The sequence below is a fragment of the Epinephelus lanceolatus genome, chromosome 11 (assembly GCF_041903045.1).
Source record: "Epinephelus lanceolatus isolate andai-2023 chromosome 11, ASM4190304v1, whole genome shotgun sequence".
Classification (NCBI taxonomy): domain Eukaryota; kingdom Metazoa; phylum Chordata; class Actinopteri; order Perciformes; family Serranidae; genus Epinephelus; species Epinephelus lanceolatus.
Genome location: NC_135744.1, coordinates 11,084,930 through 11,102,157, shown reverse-complemented (window position 1 = coordinate 11,102,157; position 17,228 = coordinate 11,084,930). Strand labels below are relative to the sequence as shown.

Here is a 17,228-nt window from a genome sequence, read left to right as displayed (position 1 = left end):
GAGCCTATCCCAGCTGACATTGGGTGAGAGGCAGGGTTCACCCCGGACAGGTCGCCAGACTATTGCAAGACTGACACGTAGAGACAGACAACCATTCACACTCACATTCACACCTACGGCCAATTTAGAGTCATCCATTTACCTAACCCCAACCTGCATGTCTTTGGACTGTTGGAGGAAGCCGGAGTACCGGAGAAAAACCCACGCTGACATGGGGAGAACATGCAAACTCCTAGGAATGAACCAGGAACCCTCTTGCTGTGAGGCGACAGTGCTAACCACTAGACCACCATGCTGCCCCAGGGCTATAGTTCACCTGTTCTTATGTACAGTGTCCCAGTAACCTGCAGTGACTTTGCCGTAGTTTTTGATGTCATTCCAACAGGCATCTTAATAATTCTCAGGGGCATAGTTAGGCCTGCACCCAGACACATATCTTTCCCCAACCCAGCTGACCCCCAGTAAAAAAAAAAAAAAAAAAAATTCTCACTACATTCCTAAAATGACAATAGAGCCAAACCTGCCCTATTTCTCCATTTCATATGTCATGGCATATTGGAATCGGCCTGTAAATCTAGGGAAAAGGGAATGCTATCTCATAAATACCTTATCACAATGGTATCATTATGCTGATAAAGAATAATCTATTGTATACTTATATGAATATTTCCTTTCATTACCATTGCAATAATTATAGGCTAACTATTGATATTATAATTTATTTTCCTAAACTTTGTGCTGTTAATTGTTTTTGCACACTCACCTAACTCTGTGCATGTACCTATTTAATGCACATTTGTGTATGCATGTGAGTCTGTGTGTGTGTGTGTGTCTGTGTGTGTCAGCATGTGTTTACCTGTTTTATGTATTACATCATGTGTAGAGATGTGTGGGGGTGTGTATGTAGCTATTGTATATGTGTTAATGTTCTGGTGCTTGTTTGGGGGAATCAGTTAACATGCTAATGGCGAGTCTGGATTGGTGGCCAGAAGGAGGCCTAGCTAAAACTATGTGACCCCCATATGTATATATGTTCTGTGCTGTATGTTGCTATATGCTGTGTATGTCATTTGCCTTAATAATAAAAATACTCTTATCACAAATAGGGTCAAGGAGATGCCCTTCAAAATTATTCATTAATAGATGAAAAAGACATAAACACAAACTGCTCTTTCTGTGGTGAATATTCAGAACCAGTTTTCATCTATTTTGGCATTGTTCTCACAAAAAGAAAATCTGGCAAAACCCTTTTTTATATCATTTTGGGAAATGTTTGGTTGTTTGGTATTTGGTTTCTTAAAAAACATGAGAAAAGAAGACAAACAGTTTTCATAGTAAATTTCATGATGATGTGATAATGTACAAACAAAATATATATAAATTTAGCAACAAGCCTGATCTGATTGATGTGTCATCTGTGAAATAGGGGAGAACACCTTTTAGAATTTTTTTAAAATGTAAACTTTATTTATTTATCAGAGCATAAACATCAGAAAATGCCAGGGGGAGACGGATATGAGACACAAGACATAATATAATTAAATAAATAACCAAAACACAATAAATTAAAAATGAAAGGGAAAAAAATGTAAATGGATAAATGGTATCTGTGAACCATTTTTAACAGCCTTTTTGTTCAAAAAAGCAACATTTTTTCAGTATAATTTTTTTATTTTGTTTATGACAACAGAGGTGGTTTGATGATGGTTTGCTTCTGTTGAACTAGACTCATTGATGTGATATCCAGATAGAGGCAGATAAGGTAAGCCACAAAAAGAAGAGTCTCTTAAAATCAGTATCACCAAAGATTCAGTTTTCAAACCTCAGTATACAGGAAACAATGTCTGTGTCCATGACTTGAGGGAAATCAAAGTACCAAAATAAGTAAAAAAACAACTTCAATATGAAGGTCACAGAAGGAGCGAGAGAAGGAGAAAGCTCAGGATGGATTGTTTTGGTTTACGGTACATAATGTGGGAAAGAATCATATATAAAAACGTTTTATCATCAAAATATTTGTCTTCTATACACAACTATATACATACATTTACAGCAAGTCTCATGTTTTTGTACAATACGCAATATGATGCCCTTTTCAAGATTTGAGAAAACTTAATGCTACGGTAAAAATCATTGTGATACAGTGCACAATCTGGTATTATTTACAGTGTAGATCTACTGAGAGAGAACGTTTTACAGTGCAATTTTGTATTTATGCCCCGCAAGCAAGCATCAAACTGCTTACTCACTCTTGTACTCTTTTTTTCAGTGCTGTTTTTCAAAGTGCTTTTAAATTGTTTTTTGGTCCTCTTCATGTTATGTCCTCCCTGCTGGTGTTATTGCTGGTCTTCTTGAAACCAAGTGTTCCTGATTTTTTGTTCCATTTATGTTTTTGACTGTCGGACATCTGTCCACTCCATTTTGGTGTTTTGCAGCGCCTGAGTCTTCTTCTCATCCACCTGCACGTAATCCACTCGGTGCTCGTCAGACAGAAAGGGCTTCTGCTGGACATAGAGAGCGAGAGAGGAGGGGAGAGTGAGTGATATGTTTCCAAAATCAACATGGTTCTGCTTTACTTGCAGAACACTCACTCTTGTTGCGCTTAATGTATCATGCTCCTGAGTGTACTGTAGAACTCTTGATGTACAAATGTTTGGGATCATATCTTAAATCATCCATTTCTCTGTTCAAGTGAGGTGCACAACATGGCATTTTTACTCGTTGAGTGAGCACTGATTTGGTCATTTGAATTGTAATAATGCGGGTCAGTGGAGCCAATAGGTGAAGAAAAATGTAATGATATACCTCAAAATCAAAAATACATACATACATACATACTTAACTGTTGTGTTATTTATCAGTCTAGATTAATTTGGTGTGAGTTCCAGAGTGTTGGGGATATCAGCCATAGAGATGTCTGCTATCTCTCCACTATTATGGAACTAGATGGCACTCTAGCACAAAGTGCCAAAACAATGCTTAGATAAAGAGAGATTCGGCTGGCTGCTCTGTATATACAAACGTAGATCAAAATCTTGTGTCGGGTGCTCGTGGAGAAGGGGAAACAACAGGATTTAAAAAATATATTTGAAAAACTCAACAGCAATGTCTCTTTCCAGAAACCATGACCCAGTTACTCAAGATAATCCACAGACCTTGTTGTGAGCATTTTCATGTAGGAACTATTTTCTTTCTACCAAACTACACTTGTCAATGGGATCACTGTGCAGGGGGAAGTGTGCATCTACTGCTGGCTTACCTAGCACCACTGAGCTAGCTAATATTCCAGGTCAGCCAAGGAGGACGCCATTAATGAGTACAAGCCTGTCAGTCACGAGTAGATGCACACTTCCTTCTGTGTGGTGATATGGTTGGCGGGTGCAGGTTGGTAGAAAGAAAATAGTTCCTATGAAACTGCTCACAACAAGGTCTGTGGATTATCTTGAGTAACTGGGTCATGGTTTCTGGAAAGGGACAATGCTAATATGTCTCTAAAAAAAATGAAAAATGTTGGCCTCTTGAGCACCACAAGCAGAGTTCCATCTAGTTCCATTATATCATATTATTCTGTATTATATGAAAGAAGGCAGACTTCCCTACGACCGGTATCTACAACACTTGGCAACTTACAAAAAAAAAAACAATCTAGATTAGTAAATAACACAACAGGTAAGAGGAGACATGTAATGTGTATTTTTGGTTTTGGGGTGAAATGTCCCTTTAAGTAAGTCTGAAGTAAAATCTTTTACAATGCCAGAGCTTAATAAAGTGCAGTTTTAGGTGTTCTCTGTCCCCGTCAGACAGTGACTTCCTCTGTTTCCCAGAATGCCTCAGCAACATCCACCGCTAGTAGCATTCAGGTGGTGTAGGTAGGAAGTGATAGTATTTGAAAAGTAACAGCAACAATATCAGAGTCTTGTCCAGTTAAGAAAAATAAAGAAGTCTGTCTTCAGAAGCTTCAATTGGACAATGGGACAAAATACTGAGTCTGTACTTATACATGGGAGATATTATCTTTTATTTAGGGTGCCTGTTGTGCAACAGAAGGCACACTATATATTATTTGTTAGGCTTCCGCTGCATTTTTTTTGGCACACTACATGTTCCACAGTGTTGCCAATGCATTTGCAAAAAAAACATCAAAACATGTGGAATGCTCAGAAAAGGTTAGCTATGACTTTTCTCAGAGAACTGCCAAGTGGTTTCACAAAAATCACAAAAAGCTGTGATAAATTTCCCCATAGAAAATAACGGGAAACCGACATGGACAGAGTTCAAAACCAGTCCACTTTGGGACCATAATAAATTGCCATACTTTGACATAGAAACACGATTTAAGGTTTAAACAGCTCATGAGACTTGGGACTTTATTGAGCCTAATAGGCATTCTGATAACTTGCGTGGTTGTCACGAAATCATAGTATACATTTCATGATGTGTTTCAGCAGTAGCAGACACCCAGTCAAAATTTCTTGTGAAATATTCTAGTTGTTATTACTATTATTATTTAAATGACAAGCCAGTTCATTGCTGTCATCTATCTGATCAAAACCTACCTTCTGCACAGGAGAGGGGGATGCAGAATTGAAATCCAGTGACAGATAGTCAAGGTTCGATCGTCTGGCCCAGGGTTGAACCGCTCCATCAAAGTTGAGGCAGAAATGATTCCTTGACTCCTGTCAGAGAAACAAATAGATGAAGACCTCTATGACTCAAAACTGTTCCAAGATAAAAATGATCTGAAATACTTGTAATCTATTTTCATATGGGCTGCATTATCAGTAAACTGTTTATCTTTTTTTATCTCTTTATCAGATTGAAACTACTTGTGTTCAGAGTGCATTCACTTGCAGCCTGTCAGCATGTTTTTGAACAACAGAAGAGCCCAGCTCACCCCTACATGACTAATATGCCTTTCTCCAGACTTTATTCTAGGAAAATCAATTAAATATGCACCCTTTCCAGGAACAACCTTGTACATCACACTGTTTTAATATGCTCACACCCTGCAAGGTCTCCAGTGTGATTACAGTTTTCTGAGCAGAATATTTTAGAAACACACAGTCATTTTCCACACCCACATTCTTAGCTGTGTGGAGATTCAAGCACATTTTTTTTTCACTCAGAGACAGTCCTACAATTATGTCAGATTTAGTTCTTCTAGTCTTCTGTACAACAAAAACTAGTAGAGTTAAGTCCATATTGATCTCTAGGAACATGTTTAGGTTGCATACTGTAGATATTTATGTCAGCAGTGTTTTAAGGATCCATGCCCACATGATGGATTTAAACTGCTTTGCAGTGTTTAGGCAGCAGATGTGAACAAACAATGTAATCACACATAGATTTGCATTTTGTGGGGGAAAGTGCCATTTAAAAAAAAAAATTGGAGCCAGTTCTAAGTGAACAGTGGATGATTCATATGTTGATACAAGCTACATGACAAAGGGAGGTGAAGAGGTGGGCTGACTTAATGAGCCACACAGTAAAGCTATGTCATCATCAGAGCTACTTCCCATAATGTCTAGGTCTAGGACCAAGGAAAACTAAATCCATTGTCAGGTCACATTGCATTACCACAGTGGGGTATTGAAACTAACAGAAAAAAAAAACATTACTTGATGAATTGATGTCACTACTCTAAATTTATGATAAGTGCAGTCTCTGATAGAGAGGTGCTTGCATTATTATAATTAATGATCATGTCAGTCTGTGGTATACATTACATGTGCTCTGATTAAACTGTGTTTTCACTACTATCAAAGGTTACCATTGGCGTGCAGTTTGTGTCATCATCTCTCGGATTGCCCCCATTTTCAAGTCTTCTTTCAAGAGGTAAACAGTTCACTGGAAAGCTGCAATTACACAATAAAAAAGAGTCAGAAATTATGTCAGATTAGCAACCAACTAGGAATGTTTATAAATAGAAACAGAGAAGCAGGATTTTTTCCTGAGCTGGGTCAGCATATTCATAACCAAGGTACAAATTAGACTTAGGTTGTTAAAATTTTAAGGTAAAATCTGAGTTTTCATGAGATCTAAACAAAATGACAGTCACATAACCAAAACACAAGAGCTTGCAATTACACTTTGTGGACAAAGAGGCCCTTTTCTCTCACCATGATTCAGTCATTGCTCTGCTCAAAGGAAGATGAGTGGGACATTCTGTGATTGTAGAGAGGCCTCTCAAGTCAAGAGGTGGAGGTCGAGCTGCAAGAAAAGGCAAAGTTAATGGACTGGTTGTAATTCTCTAATGTGCCACGGAAAGGTCAGTTTTCAAACGATGACGCATATTAAAAATCATTGTGCAGAAAAGTCTGTGTATCTGATATCTATTTGAATCCTGTACTGACATTTCATTATCATAGCCATAAAATTGAAAATTAAACTGTCATTCTTTTCATCCATTTTATACATTTGTAAATCATGTTTTAAGTATAATAAAGACCACATAATCAAAAACATCATGAAGACCCGCAGTCACAGAGTTGATTAGCTGAGTAGATATAAAAGCTTAGTATTCCACAAAAAAAAACATAACATGAACCAGTCTGGGCAGTTATGACTCTCACCTCTCCTCAAGCGAGGCTTGAGGTGGCGGTGAATTGGAGGCGGTGCGAGATCTCCAGGTTGACACATTAGTGTGGTGAGGGACACGGAGGACTTAACGTTGTAGTTTGTATTGAGGAAAGCGAGTGTCCCGGGGCTCATGGGTATATAGCCATCAGATTCAGTGGTGGAAGCAGAGGGAGACGGGGAAGCCATGGGGACATATGACTCATCCTGGTAGCTCTGAACTCGTGTGGTATTTAAAAAAGGCTGCTGAAAGACAGAGCATCATGTGGTGAGACAAGCACACCATTTTTGTAACTAACATTTGCTAAAACCACAGTGTGCAACCTGTATGTGCTTACAGCATCTTTAAAATTATTCTTAAGGCATATGTTTTATTGTAGGAAAATGATACCACCACTCAGGGTGCTAAAGTAGAAAACTTTCCAATCCGACATTTTAATGAGTTAGATGTCTGTGCAGTAAATATGAAGCTACAGCCAGAAGCTGTTTAGCTTAGCTTAGCACAAAGACTGGAAACCCAGGGAAACAGCTAGCCTGGCTCTGTCCAACGGTACAGAATCTGCCTACCAGCACCTTTAAAGCTCACTAACATTATATACGTTTGCTTAATCTGGACAAAAATCAGAGCTTAAAAAATAAAAAGTCATGGGAGGTTATGTTTCATTCTGTGCCATTATGTACTATTTCTTTACCAGACACAGTGACTCTCAGGTATGGTAGGCTAAGCTAAACACGTCCTGGTCGCACAAGCAGATTATGAGACAATAGGTCACTGGGCGTGGGCACAGACGTGCAAGAGACTCCACCACTTCTCCTACACAGGGGCAAGACATGCAGACTTTTGAGTTGTTCAGCTTTTTTCTCTTTGTAGTTGTTATACATCTGTCTGTGGTTTAGTGCTGATTTTCTGTCACTTTGTAATTGTTTTTTGTTGGTATTTTTGTCTGCAGGCAGTTTGGCCCCTTTTTGTACAGCTTGCTCTTATTCCCATGTCGTCAAACCAAAACTCAGACCATGGTTTTCTTTCTAAACCTAACCAAGTACTTTTGTTGCCTGAACTGAAATGCGACTGTTTGACCACATTAACCACATGCTACAATGTGCTTCACCCTGAAGACAGCTGTGTGTCAAGTACACATGCTAAAAGGTGGGTATAATAGAGATGCTAAAGGGTGCCTTTAGCATAAGTATCATATGCCAAGGGGCGTGAGAAAGTGTTGGTATTTAACCACCTGGGATGAGAATATGTTATGTGGTCATTTTGCATGTCTTTCTAGTTGTGTTTTGTCTCCTTGTAGTCATTTTGTTCCTCTTTATGGTTGTTTTGCATCTTTTTATCGTCGTTTGTGTCTCTTAATTGTCATTTGATGTTTCTTTCTGGTTATTTTGTTTCATTGAGTTACATTTTGCAGGTGAAGGCTAGGGGCCCCTGACTCTTTGGGCCCCTGGGCCTGTGCTCGGTAGGCCAGTCCAGTAATCCATCCATGCTCAACTATAGCTTTAGCTCCAGAAGAAACTCCAGGAAGTTACTGTGCCTATGTTACAGATGTGATATATACAGTTTCCAGTCTTAATGGCAAGCTAAGCTAATCTAAATGTCTCCATGCAGACATGAGAGCGCTATCAATCTTCTCATCCAAGTCTCGGCAAAAAAGCAAACAGGTGTATTTCACAAAATGTCAAATTATTCCTTTAATTCCTTTAGCAAGATCAAATGTTTTAGTTTTTCTGCATTTAATAATTCTCTTACCAGATTAAGACTCTGCCTCCTGTTCCTCATCAATCTGCTTTCAGCATCTCCTAAAAAATGATGTATGATTGAAAAATTAGTTTACATTCCCCACCCTTACAATTGGATACTGTTGGCATGAATCCGCATACTGCACCATCATAATAGCACCATGATTATGATTAATTTTGTTGGGCCCTGCTTTTTCAGTTTTTGTGTCATGCATACCATGAGACTGCTTTCCTATAGAGGACATACCTGTTCTGATATGGTCCAGGCTTGACAAAGAGGTTCTCCGGAGAAGTAATGCAGTGTGGTTTGAGAAATGCTGTGCATTCGTTACCCTCGGCCTATGAGCTCCTTCATCACTGAGCTGCTCTGGCAGGTGATTAGACTTGGGTGGCAGCGGAGGAGGTGTTTGTCTGTCGCTCGTTGCCTCGAACGATGCAGGAGAATAAGGCTTGTCAAACCGAAAGACACTTGTGGCACAGTGACGTAGCGGAGAGGAAGAGGATGATGGTAAAGCCATGGAGGTGCATGGAGCGCTTAAAGGGAGGTTAGACAACCTTCCATGGAGGAAAACAGATGAACTGGGGCTGGCGTGAGAGACGGAGGATGAAGAGGAGTCGATGTAAAGAGGTGATGGGACAATGTCCCTGACAGCAGCATCATCTGACGACTTCTGCTCTAGAGAGATCTCAGAGTTTGAAAAGCTCTCATTTCTGCATATATGGGGAAAAATGAAAACACAGTATTTGTTAAACATGAACTACTGCTGTCATTTTGTGTTGTGTCAAAGGTGTTACTCATTGTACATACCTACATACACTCCCTGTCTCACACTGTGAGAGAAATAGGTAGTCCAGTGGGTGACTGGAATCTGGTTGGCTTGATACAGACACTCGGTCAGTGCTGTCAGGTGAAAGATGAAGGGAGGTCGGGGTGTGAGGAAAGCCTTCTTCTGAGCTCTCTGTCGAAAATAAGCAGAAACAGAGAGGATTCAGTTTCTGAAACGTTTCAACCACAAAGGAGTGATAAGAAAACTGCCAACATGCTGACATCAGGGGCTAGCTGAAGCATGCCACACAAAACACACACTCACATATCCTCCAGCCTGTAGTCAAATGTACTGTAAATGGAGCAGGTGGATTTGAAAAGAGGAAAGCTTTTTTTGCAGGCACCTTGAAAGTAGACATACGTGAGCCCTGTTCCCTCTTTTGTTTATATATCCTCCAATCTTTCAGTCAGATTGGCTCTCGCTCAGAAATTTGTTTCATTCCATTTCACTCAAGGCCAAGGCTGAGTCAAGGCTCTCCCTGCAGAACCGTGTGTGTGTGTGTGTGTGTGTGTGTGTGTGTGTGTGTGGGGGGGGGGCAGGGGGTCCAAAAGACTTTGCATGTTCTCATGAAACATTTGCTACCCTTAATAGATGTTTGAGTTCTCCTGTGGGTGCAGAACAACCTTTTATAGTCCTTTGCAAAAGTGAACACAGCGTTTAGTGTTTAGAATATATTTTTCGACATTATAGTCAGTTACTTGTGCGTGTATTTTCCGAGAGCATATGAGATTTACAGGAATAAGCAGGGCAGCCTATCAGCAACATTGCTCTATCTCCCTCACACAGATGATAGTGTTCTAACAGACATGTCTCTAAGTCTTCTCACGAAGTATCACTATGGCTATGCAATCACTGGAAGCAACAGAGAAGCAAAGGTCATATGTCAAGAGTAATCATAGCAAAGTAGGTGTAAAGACAGAAATAACAAGAATACAGTGGTCACAGGTCAATTCAAGGCAAAAAAAGCAGCACTTGGTGATATACTAAAGAATGACCCCACAAAAGATGATATTTCATTCTGTGTAGCCCTAAAGCGCGTTCATGGAAGTAATAGGAAAATTTCATTATTTATCTGATAATTGGAAAGGGACCTCAGCTCCCTCTTGATCTGCTGCTTTCTGGTCTAATACAGCTGCAACATTTCGAACTGTTGGAAACATCTTGTGTACACAGTCAACACTGATGTATGATAATATATGTGGTCATGTTTTGTCCTCCAGTCATTAAAGCATTGCTTGACTGGTGCAGTAATCATCAAATTCATTTCCATTTCAGTAGCACTGTGTGAAAAATAACTGTCATTAAAATATAACTATACTCTATGTTTACATTTTAAAAAATAACGCAACATTCACTTGTTGTTGTTGTTGTTGTTGTTGCTGCTGCTCCTGCTGTAGCAAGAAAACCAGATATGATTGGTATCAAATGGTTTTAACCACAACGTGACGATGTGACACTGTGTGGGTTTAGGAGCTCACTTATAGAGAAGCTTATCTGAGACACCACCTCTGTATCAAAACACACTACGCTGAAACTGCTGTTAGGTTTTAGATTTTTCAGTTGATTCAGTGTTTTTGGAGTTGATCACTGCGACCACAAGCAGGGATCACTAAGGGACAGATGATACAAGAACTCTTCAAATCTTGATTTTCCCATAAAATTTGCCCTCAGGTGTTTTTGAACGTAGAAAAACATTCAATGCTCTACCACTTTGCTTAGATAATGCAAATTACTCAAACCAAGGATACCATGGCAGTATTCCAAATTTTGCTTGAAAATGGTATATTCAGAATCTCTAGTCACTAAAATTTTAAATACTGTTCTTTAGGTTTGGCAAAGCATGCATGAGTGTGTAGTAATCAACATGTGTGGCAGATTTACACTTTCTCAGTAAAAGCTTCACTGTAGATGCACGTTATAACAATTCAGGCTGTTCTTATGCACTGTTTGTACGTTTCCCTATGGAAAATAATGCACCGAAATTTGCACATACCCCATGTGATCACGAGCCAGTAGTCTGTGTATAACCCAAGTGCTGGGATGGCGGCAAACAATGCGCTGATGAGAGTGAAGAAGGAAGTGGCCCCCTTAAGAAGGCAGATTGGGGTGCTGTATGGGTCACAAAACAAGGGACTTTCCCCAGGAGACCAGTTTTCAGAAGCGTGTCAAATTTGTGTGAACTTTGAGTCACGTTAAGGTACGTTGTTTATTTTCCTTAACCTAACCACAGTAACTTATTTGTCTAAACCTTATCTCTGTAACTAATTTGTAGGATATCATACGTACGGTTGTATGAGGATACAATGAACAATTTGAAATTCTGGGACTTTTGTGTTGAAATATTATGTGAGTTGTCTGCACCCGTATGTTTGAACACTAACTAGTCTGTGAATCACACAGGACCAAATAAACAGTTTGTTCTGACCTCATTCTAAAGTTTGATTTTCAGTCCACCACTTCCTGTTTGGGGTTAAATGACACCAATTTCTCTGGACCAGCAGGGTGAATCTATTAAAATACAGCTTATGATTGGGATGATCTGTTATATACCATCACTTTGTGATTATTAATGAGACAGGTATGTTTCAAAATTCTTGCCAAGTGCAGCTTTAACACAACTGAATAGTAATGTGTATTTACCTGCGTCCTCCAGGCTCCCAAACTGGCAGATTTGACTGATGCTACTGATCCAGCTGTTCATCTCCTCCTCAGTTTTGGCCACCAGGTAAAAAACACGAGATGAGGTCTTTACCACAAAGAGGTGCTTCCCATGGAAGTCTCGCTTTATCCTAAGCTGCCCGTTGAGCATTTCCACCTCGCACTCTTTCAGGTCGATGGTGCGGATTGGCTTTTTGGAGTTCTTGCTTTGATAGTACTCCAGCACATCAGGATTGCCGCTCATGCGACCTCTTCGAAGCACAAACCAGCGTTTCCTCCATGCCTGCAGGAGAAAAAGAGCCAATAGTTCATCATGGAGTTAATCTCAAGGTTAACTTCATCCTTTACTTTGTAATATTATTCACAGTACCACATCATGTTAAAAGTAATGTCTCCCTCTTCCCCATCACCACCATTTTATTAGTCATGACCAGTCATGGGAATTAGATCACAGCTCCTGCTCACAACAGCTAACTTTGCAACTTTAGCTCCTTTTTTTGCTTTTGATATAGTCAGTAAGCGGAACCTCAACTCGAATTTCCCAGAAGTACAGAGAAGAGGAAGTTCACTGTATTTAGCAGAAAATGTCTAACACAACGAAAGAGGTATATATACAGTACTTGGTCACTGCTTTGTACTGAGGACTTACTGAAAACTTCATACTAAAACTGTTAAAAGGTATTTATACCACCACAGATCTACTAGCGCCTGAGCCCTCAGTGGGTGCCAGTCGTCATACCAGTTGTGTGGGTGTCATATTTCATATTTAGAAATTGCAATGAATAAAACACATCATATGAATAGTAATGTTGGATGTAGAGATATCGTTTTCACACTTGGTTTTGTGGCTTTATGTTCCTTGTGAAGGTGGAGCCTCGCCTGATATTTATGTGGTGTGAACTTAAAACGCTTTTTTCCCCCCCTACATGTGGGTAATCCGCTTCTGCACAAGTCAGTTGGTAATTTATGTGTGTTTATACCAGGAAATGGTTAGACATGCCACACGTACCGCCAATAAGACTGCCAAGTTTAAGAGGAAACCGTAACTAGACAGATGGTTATTGAATATGGAAAGTTTTAGCTTTGAAAAATAAGTTGTTTTGTGTATAGGTGCTGATGAGTGAAGAAGTGGATCCCCTTTTTTTTACTTTGCTCTTTCAGAAAATAGAAACCAGGTGAGGACAGGGTTTCGCTGTTTTCATTAAAGTGAACTTCCAGTCTTGTCCTTATGTTACCTGCAGGCTAAAGCCCTTATTTCCCCCAACTGTGGATATGATGTATGTTTAATACAAGACCATGGCTAACAAAGAAATCACAAAACAAAAAAAAGCTGAAGCTTCAAGCTGAAGTTTGAAGAAAAAACAATCTTAACTCATGGTTGTGTTACTAGTTTACTACTACTGGTCTTCCTCAGCAGATGGAGTTTGCTTAGTCATTATTATTATTATTATTATTATTATTATTATTATTAATATGGAGCGTGGACTGGTGGCTGGAGAGGTGCCAGTTCACCTCCTGGGCCGAGGTGCCCTTGAGCAAGTCACCGAACCCCCCAGCCGCTCGAAACGCCTGTCATGGGCAGCCCCACTTTGACATCTCTCCACCTAGTGCATGTATAGGTCCTGTTTGTGCATGTGTGTGTTCAGACCTTTGTGTAATTGACAACAGAGTGAAAAAATTTAATTTCCCCTCGGGGATTAATAAAGTATATAAAATTAAAACAAGGAACAAGGAAGACCATGTAATGTGATGAAAAATCTGGAAAATGCTGGTAATTGGACTTTGAGTTAGGGTTTTTTTTCTTCTTTTCTTTTTGCTGTGGTGGGGCAAAAATTTAGTACAGATATAGACACTCAAGCAAAAATTTATTTTCATAAAACTCTAAAACATAAAAGACTGTCTTCACAGCAGACATCTTGACTTGTCACAGTAAGACCACATTACTAATAACATTAATAATGGCTCTGTTCTATTCAAGTGTCCCATGAAGCCATGGCAGCGTGAGGGAATGTCACAAATGACTATCACCTGCCAAGGCCATATTCATGCTGATTGTAGGCAGTGCCCGATGTGATGTCCATCACAGATGGACTAGCTAGCTCTTGTTAGCTAGCTTGCTAATAAATACAGTGAAATATGATGGTATTGGTACATTTTTCATTTTCTTACATTCCGTGCCTGTCACCCGACTTTCTGGAAGCCAGGCAGCATCTTTCTTGTTGGCTTTGCCATTAGAAGCGGATGTTTTATTTGCAACAGTACTGGCAATGAATGAAAGTAAATGGGAAGTGAATATTCGTCAGTGTTAATTTCCCTCATGTGACCGTGCCCTGACAGTGAGCCAGAATGAATAACAGGACCCTGAAAATGAAGGAGCTAAATTGAATTCAGTGGCTATTGATTATATTATTCACACCTGTGCTGATATGTTCAGGTGTTTTCAGTGAAAAAGGTCATGCACATGTATGTTATAATGTTGCCAATATCTATTCTCAAAAGCCTTAAAATGACTGTATCAACACTGCGTAGTATAATACAGTAGATGTCTATATACATCTAACTAATTTCTAAGATTTGCAATAGTTTCTCTTACAATATATTCATTTTACTGTGTGACCTTGAGGAGTGGAAATTATTCATTTTTTTCAATTCTGTGAAAATAATGAGGGTTTTGATAATAAAATATATGTCCTCAAAGGTAGCACTCAAAATACATGGCCATAATGCATGTAGGTCTCTATAAAAAAAACAAAAAAAACAAGCTCTTGTGGGTAAGGGCCAACTTCACCACACAGTGTCGTGCACTGGACGCAGCAGACAACCATTAAATGCACATTTATCGTGGCAGAAAGTGGAAATGCACCGCTGACAGAAAGCGAGACAACAAAAGAACACTTCTGTTTCTGTACAAGGTGCCAATGTCAAACCAAGAAGCTTCAGCTACATCCAGCAACTAAACAAACAACTTTGTGAACAACACTACAGCATTGGACATTGTTTTCTTTATGCTTGCTGCTGTCTGAACATTTTCATTTCATGTGAGGACACCACAGAGCGAGATAAATTTGACCATGATAATTAAAATTTTCATGCTTGACATTTGAATACTCAGATAGTCAGATAGTGAGCCTGACCTTACAACACTGATAAACATGTATTTACTTTATTCTCTGGTATCAACAGGATTTGCATAGTGTGCCATAATAAGTTTCTATTTCCCGCTCCAAACCCCATCAATGCACGCCTCCACCCACCCTTTCCCTGCACTGGTGTTGACAACTAGCCCTCCACCTCCTCTGTTCGTACAGAGGAAGTGCAAACAGCCATCATAAAGCTAGACTATTTCTGCTTGTCACTTTAGTCTGTCTGACTGCTGCTCACATTACTTCCCATGTTTCACAATGCACGCGCTCATCACACAAACACATATACACAGAGCAGAGTGAGTGGCCAGCCCAGCGTCATCACATGACTCCCAACAACCACAAAACACTGCTGTCCATGTAAGCAATAACATATACTTGCTTTAGGAATCTATGTCTGCCTGAGGTACATCTGCAGTTTGTGACATATTGTTATTGTCATAAATAATAGCTGTTGTAGCTATGAAGTGCATCCACAAGCCACAACACAAGAGTGAGGTGTTATTATACAAATGAGGAAGATGATATAAAGGAGACTGAATTACGGCTCAGTTTAACAAAAGCATACAAACCCACAGTACTGTATGTTTCTAAATCATCATTCCACACCGTGAGACACACACACACACACACACACACACACACATACACAAGGCTCTACAACACAACCTGGCATCCTACTGCTGGCAGAGGACATAAACAAGTGTCCGGTGTGTACTCCTACTCACAAATCTCTTAAGTTTCTTCTCCGGGGGAGATTTAATGAGCCAGCCTGTGCAGACCACATCCCCAGCACTCATCTTGACTGCAGAGTGTGTCGTCCGTCCTTACGGCTGCTGCTGCTGCTGCTGCTGCTGCTATGAAACTGAGAGCACTGCGAAGCATATCCTGTGTTCTGGTATTCAGCCCAGCCACTCCAAAAGGAGGAAGTCGAAAAATTGATCACACTGACAGAGAGAGAGAGAGAGAGAGAGAGAGAGAGAGAGAGAGAGAGAGAGAGAGCAGGGGAGGTAGGGTGAGAATTATATGTTTATTTTCTCATGTGCTCGGGGGCAAGTGGATGAAGCTGTTGGCATAAATACTACACATGATGAGGTTTGACAGGTTTGAGGATTAAGTTGTATTGATTCCTGTAGCATACAGGGGCTGAGTCACACATGCTGCAGAAAGATCCTATCTTGGTTTGTGTTTAATAAACATCATACTGATTTCATTTTGCTGTCATAATGTGCTTCATTTGTTTGTTTGTTTGCTTGTATAATGTGGTTTCTGAGCTCTACAGAAACCAGAAGTGGTTTGAAGTGGATTCAAACATAGACCTCCTGCAAATCTTTGACACTGAACGATAACCTGATAAGGGCTCATTTCCATGTGAGGCTTCAGGGAGGTCTCAGTGCAGATGTAACGATAATAGTAGTAGTGTCACTAGATGTTTGCTTTTCTTCTCAGCCCTTGTCAAAAGTAAAAAGCATAAATTAGGGATTAAGTTGCAATGTATTGAACAGGTTTGGAAACTTGATCTTATGTTATATTCACACTTTACTTTTGAGTAAATGTGATAAGAAAGGTTGTAAAAGCAAACTTACATACATTTAAACTCCTTATACTGTGAATAGTTTCATGCATTCCGTGATCTTTTCACATTTAAGCTATTTTATGACTTCTTAGTCACAAGCAGCCTCTACAACAATCAAGCCTCTTAAGATGATAAACTACCATGCAATTAGAATTTTGCATAGGAAGCTGATAAACTCTCAGCAGCCATATTTATGACAAATGTTATTATATTAGATAATATTAAACATAGCCATTAAGTGTAAAAAAAAACAAAACAAAAAAAAAACAGGCCCCCAAGGTGCTGACATAGTGTTTCCTGCTAAGGGTTTCCGGCTCAGTACCTCAGGGTGCATCTATAAGGAGCCTTAATCCTCCCCCTCCCCTGAGGAAACAACATGTCAGATTTATTATGGATCATACTTTTTAATGTTGTTGAAACAGCTTTTAAACAGAGATCAGTCATGTAGTCATGAATGATGGTGCTTGTCAAGTATGGTAGTTTTATTGTATCGTTATTATGTTTTGTGCTGTTTTGTATGTATACTGTCAAATATTTGACTGTCAGATTACATTGTTACTGACTATTAGTTGCATTACTTTTACATTAGTTACTGTGAGATTTTGATGGTAATTTAAAGTAAAATGACAGCTTTATAGTGTGACTTCAAAGTCAGCTGTGTCCTGACTTGGTGTCCCTGTGTGTGTGTGTGTGTGTGTGTGTGTGTGG

The 17,228-nt window shown here is 39.6% G+C and overlaps 1 protein-coding gene across 4 annotated transcripts; it reads right to left on the bottom strand.

Annotated features, from left to right (window-relative positions):
- Positions 1-1,445: 1,445 nt before the first annotated feature.
- On the bottom strand, positions 1,446-15,829 carry gab3 (GRB2 associated binding protein 3). 4 transcript variants are annotated; one of them, XM_033640029.2, is made up of 10 exons: positions 15,673-15,829; positions 11,784-12,084; positions 9,125-9,275; positions 8,564-9,027; positions 8,327-8,376; positions 6,573-6,822; positions 6,120-6,210; positions 5,771-5,855; positions 4,557-4,676; positions 1,446-2,501 (listed from the first exon to the last, which is right to left on the bottom strand). In XM_033640029.2, the coding sequence occupies exons 1-10, from the start codon at positions 15,742-15,744 to the stop codon at positions 2,385-2,387; spliced, it is 1,701 nt and encodes a 566-aa protein (XP_033495920.1). In that variant the 5' UTR covers positions 15,745-15,829; the 3' UTR covers positions 1,446-2,384. The 4 variants fall into 4 exon arrangements, with proteins under 4 accessions (XP_033495920.1, XP_033495928.1, XP_078028368.1 ...); XM_033640037.2 differs by having other exon boundaries at positions 1,446-2,504; positions 6,573-6,819; XM_078172242.1 differs by having other exon boundaries at positions 6,573-6,819.
- Positions 15,830-17,228: the final 1,399 nt, after the last annotated feature.

What these genes read in the sequence shown, in the direction of transcription:
- gab3 (XM_033640046.2), bottom strand. Translation starts at nt 15,744, where the DNA reads ATGAGTGCTGGGGATGTGGTCTGCACAGGCTGGCTCATTAAATCTCCC. An exon ending in CAAGCCTCGCTTGAGGAGAG is followed by an intron (nt 6,211 to 6,572) that starts GTGAGAGTCATA and finishes CTTTTCTTGCAG; the next exon opens with CTCGACCTCCACCTCTTGAC. An exon ending in ACACAAACTGCACGCCAATG is followed by an intron (nt 4,677 to 5,770) that starts GTAACCTTTGAT and finishes TTTCTCTGACAG; the next exon opens with GAGTCAAGGAATCATTTCTG.